General features: G+C 41.6%; 1 protein-coding gene across 1 annotated transcript in view; it reads right to left on the reverse strand.

The window, feature by feature from the left end:
* The window catches only part of LOC114574071 (sialoadhesin-like), a 25733-nt gene that overhangs the window by 4976 nt on the left and 10757 nt on the right, over positions 1–10000 (reverse strand). The window contains exons 3-4 of the mRNA XM_028606378.1: positions 9443–9706; positions 9121–9363 (exon numbers count right to left, since the gene is read on the reverse strand). Coding sequence (XP_028462179.1) covers positions 9121–9363; positions 9443–9674 — 475 coding nt within the window. The 5' untranslated portion in view covers positions 9675–9706. The remainder of the gene's footprint in view (positions 1–9120; positions 9364–9442; positions 9707–10000) is intronic.

A 10000-nucleotide genomic window follows, 5' to 3' on the forward strand; every position in this document is an offset into this window, starting at 1 on the left:
AATGTTTTAATTTATGTCACTTTTTACAAATGATTTTTAATTTATGTCACTTTTAAACATTATGTCAGAAGGAGTAAATTTTGTACCTGGGTAAACCCGATAGTCCGTCTCTGATTAAACACTGAAATGTTTGTCAGAAGGAGACAAAATAAAGGGGATGTGGGTTTGTAAAACATGACATCATGGTTGGGTTTAGTAAAAGAAAACATACACGGTGGTTTCTAAAGCCAAGGGGTGGCGTGTTATTTAGTAACAGAAGAAGGGGCATTTTGAGCAATCTGGGTTTAGTAAAAAGAAGAAGGGGATGGCTGGGTTTAGTAAAAGAAACGGACAGGTTGGGTTTAGTAACAGAAGAAGGATGGGGATGGGTTGGGTTTAGTAACAGAAGAAGGGGATGGTTGGGTTTAGTAAAAAGAAGAAGGGGATGGTTGGGTTTAGTAAAAGAAGATGGTTGGGTTTAGTAACAGAAGAAAGTAACGATTGGGTTTAGTAACAGAAGAAAGTAACGATTGGGTTTAGTAACAGAAGAAAGGGATGGTTGGGTTTAGTAAAAAGAAGAAGGGGATGGTTGGGTTTAGTAAAAAAGGTTGGTTGGGTTTAGTAAAGAAGAAGGGGATGGTTGGGTTTAGTAAAGAAGAAGGGGATGGTTGGGTTTAGTAACAGAAGAAGGGGTGATTGGGTTTAGTAACAGAAGAAGAAATTGGGTTTAGTAAAAGAAGAAGGGATGGTTGGGTTTAGTAAAAGAAGAAGGGGATGGTTGGGTTTAGTAAAGAAGAAAAGGGTAACGATTGGGTTTAGTAACAGAAGAAGGGGACGATTGGGTTTAGTAAAAGAAGAGGGATGGTTGGGTTTAGTAAAAAAAGAAGAAATGATTGGGTTTAGTAACAGAAAGGGGATGATTGGGTTTAGTAACAGAAGAAGGGGATGGTTGGGTTTAGTAAAAGAAGAAGGGATGGTTGGGTTTAGTAAAAAGAAGAAGGGGATGGTTGGGTTTAGTAAAAGAAGAAGGGGATGGTTGGGTTTAGTAAAAGAAGAAAGGGGATGATTGGGTTTAGTAACAGAAGAAAGTAATGATTGGGTTTAGTAACAGAAGAAGGGATGGTTGGGTTTAGTAAAGAAGAAGGGGATGGTTGGGTTTAGTAAAAGAAGAAGGGGATGGTTGGGTTTAGTAACAGAAGAAGGGGACGATTGGGTTTAGTAACAGAAGAAGGGGATGGTTGGGTTTAGTAAAAGAAGAAGGGGACGATTGGGTTTAGTAACAGAAGAAGGGGATGGTTGGGTTTAGTAAAAGAAGAAGGGGATGGTTGGGTTTAGTAACAGAAGAGGGTAACGGTTGGGTTTAGTAAAGAAAAGGGGATGATTGGGTTTAGTAACAGAAGAAAGGGATGGTTGGGTTTAGTAACAGAAGAAAGGGGATGGTTGGGTTTAGTAACAGAAGAAAGTAATGGTTGGGTTTAGTAACAGAAGAAAGAAGTAAGGGGATGGTTGGGTTTAGTAACAGAAGAAAGTAACGATTGGGTTTAGTAACAGAAGAAAGTAACGATTGGGTTTAGTAACAGAAGAAAGTAATGGTTGGGTTTAGTAACAGAAGAAAATTGATTGGGTTTAGTAACAGAAGAAAGTAACGGTTGGGTTTAGTAACAGAAGAAAGTAACGATTGGGTTTAGTAACAGAAGAAAGTAACGATTGGGTTTAGTAACAGAAGAAGGGGATGGTTGGGTTTAGTAACAGAAGAAAGTAACGGTTGGGTTTTAACAGAAGTAAGTTGGGTTTAGTAAGAAAAACGATTGGGTTTAGTAACAGAAGAAAGTAACGATTGGGTTTAGTAAAAGAAGAAAACGATTGGGTTTAGTAACAGAAGAAGGGGGACGATTGGGTTTAGTAACAGAAGAAAGTAACGATTGGGTTTAGTAACAGAAGAAAGTAACGATTGGGTTTAGTTAATGGTTGGGTTTAGTAACAGAAGAAAGTAACGGTTGGGTTTAGTAACAGAAGAAAAACGATTGGGTTTAGTAACAGAAGAAAGTAATGATTGGGTTTAGTAATTTAACGATTGGGTTTAGTAACAGAAGAAAGTAACAGTTGGGTTTAGTAACAGAAGAAAGTAACGGTTGGGTTTAGTAACAGAAGAAAGTAATGATTGGGTTTAGTAAAAGAAGAAAGTAATGATTGGGTTTAGTAAAAGAAGAAAGTAACGATTGGGTTTAGTAACAGAAGAAGTAATGGTTGGGTTTAGTAACAGAAGAAAGATTGGGTTTAGTAACAGAAGAAAGTAACGATTGGGTTTAGTAAAAGAAGAAAGTAACGATTGGGTTTAGTAAAAGAAGAAGAAAGTAACTGATTGGGTTTAGTAACAGAAGAAAGTAACTGATTGGGTTTAGTAAAAGAAGAAAGTATTGGGTTTAGTAAAAGAAGAAAGTAACGATTGGGTTTAGTAACAGAAGAAAGTAAAATTGGGTTTAGTAACAAAGAAAGTAACTGTTGGGTTTAGTAACAGAAGAAAGTAACTGTTGGGTTTAGTAACAGAAGAAAGTAACTGTTGGGTTTAGTAAAAGAAGAAAGTAACAGTTGGGTTTAGTAAAAGAAGAAAGTAACTGTTGGGTTTAGTAACAGAAGAAAGTAACGATTGGGTTTAGTAACAGAAGAAAGTAACGGTTGGGTTTAGTAACAGAAGAAAGTAACTGTTGGGTTTAGTAACAGAAGAAAGTAACTGATTGGGTTTAGTAACAGAAGAAAGTAACGATTGGGTTTAGTAAAGAAGAAAGTAACGATTGGGTTTAGTAACAGAAGAAAGTTGTTGGGTTTAGTAAAGAAGAACTGTTGGGTTTAGTAACAGAAGAAAGTAACTGTTGGGTTTAGTAACAGAAGAAAGTAACGGTTGGGTTTAGTAACAGAAGAAAGTACTGTTGGGTTTAGTAACAGAAGAAAGTAACGGTTGGGTTTAGTAACAGAAGAAAGTAACGTTGGGTTTAGTAACAGAAGAAAGTAACGGTTGGGTTTAGTAACAGAAGAAAGTAACTTGTTGGGTTTAGTAACAGAAGAAAGTAACGATTGGGTTTAGTAACAGAAGAAAGTAACGGTTGGGTTTAGTAACAGAAGAAAGTAACGATTGGGTTTAGTAAAAGAAGGGTTGGGTTTAGTAACAGAAGAAAGTAACGGTTGGGTTTAGTAAAAGAAGAAAGTAACGGTTGGGTTTAGTAAAAGAAGAAACGGTTGGGTTTAGTAACAGAAGAAATCAGTTGGGTTTAGTAACAGAAGAAAATACGGATGGGGTGAAGGTCGGTTGGGTTTAGTAACAGAAGAAAGTAACGGTTGGGTTTAGTAACAGAAGAACAGTTGGGTTTAGTAACAGAAGAAATGGTTGGGTTTAGTAACAGAACCAATTGTTTAGTAACAGAAGAAATTAACGGTTGGGTTTATAACAGACGGTTGGGTTTAGTAACAGAAGAAAGTAACGATTGGGTTTAGTAACAGAAGAAAGTAACGATTGGGTTTAGTAACAGAAGAATGTAAGATTGGGTTTGGAAGAAAAACGATTGGGTTTTTGTTTATAAAGGGACGGTTGAGTTTAGGAAAAAACGGGCTATTATCCCCGGTCTCCTGGGTGAAGGTCCTGTGTTAACCGTCCTCCTCCCTCCAACCAAAATGGCCCTTTCATACACTCGCTACTGCGTCAATTCACACGCAATCGCAAGGTAATGTAAGTCAATGGAGGCCAAACGGCGTTGATAAACACGCTAAAAGCTTTATTTGATAAACGCCAAAAATGGTGGATTGGCGTGTCAAACATACGTCACTTTATTAAAATCAGTCTGCTGCACACTATCAAACTACACATCAAATACCATATCAGGGTTTGCACATGAAAGGAATGTGCTTTGGTGTTTTGGTGCGATCAAAAGAACAATGGGTCTCATTCGCCAACCGTTCTTCGAAGAAATGTGTTCTTAAACCCTTCTTCTTTTACTTAGATTCTGACATTCACTAATGTTTTCTTAACTTGGATTTGTTCTTAGCTAAGAACAAAATCTACGAACACTGAAGAGCACTCTTACGCACATTTGAGTGATGGCAATTTGCTCCAAATGATTGCTTACTGCATTTTATTTAATTCTACAGTCGTTTACAATGATAGTATTGTACTGTAATGTATTTCTGATCGTTTCTTGAAAAAAAAATCATAATATGCAAAAAAAAAAACAGCAATTAAACTGATTAAATCCTGCGTTATTTGGTGATTCATCGCACTATTCATAGGGCCAAAATGCGTTGGTAGAATGTAACAAGTACAAATTCTTTGAGAACTGTACTTAAGTACATTTTTCATGTATCTGTACTTTACTTAAGTAGACTCAATAGTGCATATAGCCTACTTTTGACTTTTACTTCGTTACATTTTGCAGCAATTATCTATACTTTCAAAATTTTTTTTGTCTCACCAGTGAAGTTTGGTTGCCGAGATACTGTATATATGGGTTTATTAAATACTGTAGATACTGTATATATATGGGTTATCTTCTTCCGTATTGATACTGTATATATGGGTGGGTTGCCGTCTAAACCAGGGAGATACTGTATATATGGGGCACCGCCAATCCAAGCCGGCTCCGGTGCTCCAAAGCGAAGCTGACCCCGGTAATACAGCCTCCGGTAAAAGTGAAAATGAAAACGTTTGTTTTTTATTATATGGGTTTTTAAATCACAGTTGATATATCTATTTCTCTCCAAAGTGTTGTTTACTCCTCCGCCAGGCTGCGTTCATATCTTATTTATTTGGCTGGATCTCTTCACATCTCCCCATGTCCGCTGCTTCACACACTTTATTTGCTTACTTGCATGATTAAAGAAAATAAAACCGTCTTAAAATACATCCATTCATAAAAGCAACCCGGTTCGATTCTAACAACACATTTCCGTTTCATGCTGGTTAGGAAAGGAACTTCTTTTTAAAAGCCAGGCCTTGTTTGTGGTAGTGGACATCTTCTACTTTTACTAAAGTAAATATGTCTGTTATAATTTGTACTTTTACTTGAGATTCAGTACTTCCTCCACCACGACTCCGACAACAATCTCTAACGCAGTAGTCTCCCGCTTCCCAGGAGGTGCACAGAAGCAATCATGTCCTTATATGGGAATTTGCGGGGGCGTTATCTTATGCTAATTAGGAACAACTGGCACGCGCTTTCAATTACGAAGACGTGGGATTCATCAATCCTAAGAACACAGGTGCGAACAATTCTGCTGTTTAAGAACACGTCATGAATCCGACGTAGACTTCTCTTAGGAACTTTCTTAAGAACATATTTAAGAGAAAACTTCGGAAGATATTGGTGAATGAGGCCCATTGTCCCATATGGTGACATATCAGGGGTCTCATTTATAAACGTGGCGTACGCAACAAAACGGGGCTGAAAATGTGCGTACGCCACTTCCCACGCAAAGGTTGTGATTTATAAAAAAAACAAAAACTTGGGGCTACTTTGTAGGAGTCGTCATGGCAACTTGAACTGCAGTTGGTCATGTGATCTGATCCCTGACATGTTAACCTGTTGCTGTGAAGTGACTGTTTGTGTGTGTGTGTGTCTCTTTTTTGTACCCCGTGGCCAACCTCTTCACCTTCTCGTCCTGCGTGGCGCTGGCCGACCTGAGCGGAGACGGCGAGCGGCGCCTGGTGGCGGGCGACCTGGGCCCCCCCGGCGGCCTGGGCCCCCCCCCATGAAGCTGAAGGTGTACCGCGGCACGGCGCTGATGAGCGAGAGCGCCCTATTGGACCTTTCCTCCGGGCTCGCCGCCTTCTTCATGGACCTGCACGAGCCACGCGTCCCGGCCGTGGCCTCCGGGCCCTGCATCTACGTCTACAAGAACCTGAGGCCCTACTTCAAGTTCACGCTGCCGGGCCTCAAGGTCAACGCACTGGAGCAGGTGGGACACACACACACACACACACACAGAGACACACACACATACACACACACACAGACACACACACACAGACAGACACACACACATACACACACACACACACAGACACACACACACAGACAGACACACACCCACACAGACACACACACACACACACACACACACACACAGACACCCAAACGGACACACACACACACACACACACACACACACACACACACACACACACACACACACACAGACACACACACAAACATACACACAGACAGACAGAGAGACACACACACAGAGAGACACACAGACACAAACACACACACACACACACACACACAGAGACACACACACACACACACACAGACAGACACATACACACACACACACACACACAAACAGACACACACACACACACACAGAGACACTCACCCACAAACACACACACACACACAAAGACACACAAACACAGAAACACACACACACAGACAGACACACCCACACAGACACACACACAAACAGACACACACACACACAAACAGACACACACACACACACACAAAGAGACACACACACACACACACACACACACACACACACACACAGAGTGACTTTAGAAGCCATAGTTCCATTAATCCTTGTTCCTTTAACCTGTAGAGTAACCTAAACCCTTATTATGTATTATTTATTATGTAGCTTTACACAAACAGATAAGCACAACAAACGCACAAATATATCTGCACACCAAAGACATCCATCATCCAATCAGATGTGTGAAATGAGTGACTCCATCGTGTGTGTGTGTGTGTGTGTGTGTGTGTGTGTGTGTGTTTATCTGTCTGTGTGTGTGTGTCTGTGTGTGTGTGTGTGTGTGTGTGTGTGTCTGTGTGTGTGTGTGTGTGTGTTTGTGTGTCTGTGTGTGTGTGTGTGTGTGTGTGTGTGTGTGTGTGTGTGTGTATGTGTGTTTGTGTGTCTGTGTGTGTGTGTGTCTGTGTGTGTGTGTGTGTGTGTGTGTGTGTGTGTGTGTGTGTGTGTGTGTGTGTGTGTGTGTGTGTGTGTGTGTGTGTGTTGTGTGTGTGTGTGTGTGTGTTTGTGTGTTGTGTGTCTGTGTGTGTGTGTGTGTGTGTGTGTGTGTGTGTGTGTGTGTGTGTGTGTGTGTGTGTGTGTGTGTGTGTGTGTCTGTGTGTGTGTGTGTGTGTGTGTGTTTGTGTGTGTGTGTGTGTGTGTCTGTGTCTGTGTGTGTGTGTGTGTGTGTGTGTCTGTGTGTGTGTGTGTGTGTGTGTGTGTGTGTGTGTGTGTGTGTGTGTGTGTGTGTGTGTGTGTGTGTGTGTGTGTGTGTGTGTGTGTGTGTGTGTGTGTGTGTGTGTGTGTGTGTGTGTCTGTGTCTGTGTGTGTCATTTTAGTTTAACTGAGTTTTTTTCTCTGTTGTGTTTTCTGCTGCAGAGTGATTCTTAAATTAATCAGCTGTGTGTTTGGACACTCTGTGGTGAGATGTCATGTGTGTGTCGACATGTTAACGATCTTTATTTTATTACCGGAACACACACTACACATAGTTTTGTACTTTTCTGTTCATTTTTACCCAACAATGTCAGAGGCCGGTGAGAGAAGCTGCCAGTGTCTCTGGATAAAGAGACCAGACTCCTGCTGGGCTCCGGCTTGATTGGGTGATTGGGGGGGATACGCTGCGGGGACTTGATCATCCCCGTAGGGTCTTCCTCAGCCGAGGATGTGTAGTTATAATGGCCGAAACATGCAACGAGGCCTGAGGTGTACTACTGATGATGTGTCCCTCGGATCACCCATCAAGGGGGATGCTCACCTGAAAGCTTTACTGTCAAATACACTGCCGAGGTCAAGGATATCCTCTTAGTAGAAGATATCCTCTTCGTCCTGTGTTCCCTGAAAACTGCACGTAATACCCAAATGCTCTTCAGATTTCTGTAATTCAGTGATGAATTAGTTAAAAAGTTAAGATGATAAACAGATAATTTAAACACCAAGCCAACAGAGTGAACTCTGATATGATGCTTTCATCCAAACACATTTTTACAATGTTCACCTCATTCCCACTCTGAGCAGTGATAGGGAGCTGATGTTAAAGACACTGACTGACCTGAGAACTGAAATACAAACCCTGTAAAAGACAGAAAGTAACGCAGATCAATTTCATGAAAAACTACGGAAAAAAGCTTTATTGATATAACATAAAATATTCAGGATTACAGAGATAGCTGTGGCTGGCAGTAAAGGAGCAATTCAAACTTAAAGCAATGATTTCATATTGAAGATGTTTAAATCATAATTATATCAAGACAGCCGGGGGAACTGTTTCTGATCTACGGAGATTTCAGCTTCTCTTCAGATCAGTTCAGAAGTGATGCTCTCTGGTGACAGCGGTGATGTCATTCTCATATTCATCATCCAATCCCTCCTCAGCCTGGGTGGGCAGGTGGTCATCACCATGGCAACAGGTAGGCCGTTCCTACAGTCAGAGCAGGTTAGAAAGAAAATGTAGATAATTGATCAGCTGAAGAGTTCTGTTAGAGACAACCAAACATCACTGACTCTTCACTACATCTCAGCAGTGTTATAAACTGTCTATTCATGTATATTGTGTTATTACCATATCACTTTCACATATCCTTCGTCTTACTTACACCTCACTTTGCACCAGCTGTGTAATGCCTACTTAATCTGTTCTTCATGTAGCCTATTGTATTCTGTTTTCTTGTACTATATTGAATGTGAAACTGTATGTTTTCCTGAACGCTTATGCTTTATTCTTGGCGTTGCAAATGAGAACCTGTTCTCCACGACCTACATGGTTAAATAAAAATAAAAATAAAACAACAGAGTGGTGAGATTGATTGTAATGTCAGTGAATGATTGAGAGAGTTACCTGTGGCCCTGCGTCGATATAGAGACACCATGATGAAAGTGGAGATGCAGTACGGACAGAACACCACCAGGTGGCAGACCAGTCTGACCAGGGGAGGTCGGGGCGGAGCTGAGGTTGTATCAGGGGTGTGGATGCAGAGGTTGTGGAGCTCGTAGGAGGGCTTGTAGTCGTAGGAGTCGGAGGAGGGCTTGTAGTCGTAGGAGTCGTAGGAGGGCTTGTAGTCGTAGGTTTCTCTGTAGAGAGAATCAGCTGTCAGGTGAATATCTGGATGAATGAACTCCTGAAATCAAAGGTAACCTCCTCACCTGTGACAGAGACCCAGCTGGGTGGAGACTCTCCAACACTGCTGATGAGACACTTGTAGAGGCCTTCATCAGACCTGGAAACATGGTGGATGGTCATGTGACCTGCAGGCTCAGTCCTGATGAAGGAGCCATCTTTATAGAAACCAGCTGGGAGGTTGGAGGAGTTCTTTGTTCTACAGGTCAGAGTGAGGTCTTCTCCCTCCATCACAGGGAGGACAGGACTCTGCAGGATCACTGGTCCACCTCAACACAGAGACAAACTACAGCATGTCATCCATTCACACACAGCTTCATCAATACTGACTCCACAGTCTGATCTTACCAGTGACAGTGATGGTGATGCTGTTACTGGTTGCTCCCTCTCTGGACTCACACCAGTAAACTCCACTGTCCCCTGGGACCATGTAGCTGATTTTACAGGAAGAACCAGCAGGTCTTCCCCAGCCATCTTCACACTGAGTCCTGGTTTCTCTGGTTGTGTTCCTCCTCAGAGTCCATCCAGCAGAGCTGTCGTCCTCCTCACAGCTCAGAGAGACAGATTCATCTTTAAACATCTGAGATCTGCTGGGACTCACAGTCAGAGAGGCTGGAGGGAGGAGGGTTTAGAAAACACTGAATGACCCCGAGAAGAAAGTCTGAAACCTAAAACTTGTTTCCTAATATTTGAGTCCTAAATTATGTGATGATGAGCAACAAATGTGTCGAAAAAGACGACAAAAACTTAGAAAGTTTCAACATTACATTTATATACGTATAACACACACACTGAAAACACACACATACACAAAGACACACACACGTGTCACACACACACACGTACCACACTAACACACACACACATACATTATAACACACACACACGTACACACACACACACACA

Source organism: Perca flavescens, chromosome 19 (assembly GCF_004354835.1).
Source record: "Perca flavescens isolate YP-PL-M2 chromosome 19, PFLA_1.0, whole genome shotgun sequence".
Lineage (NCBI taxonomy): Eukaryota > Metazoa > Chordata > Actinopteri > Perciformes > Percidae > Perca > Perca flavescens.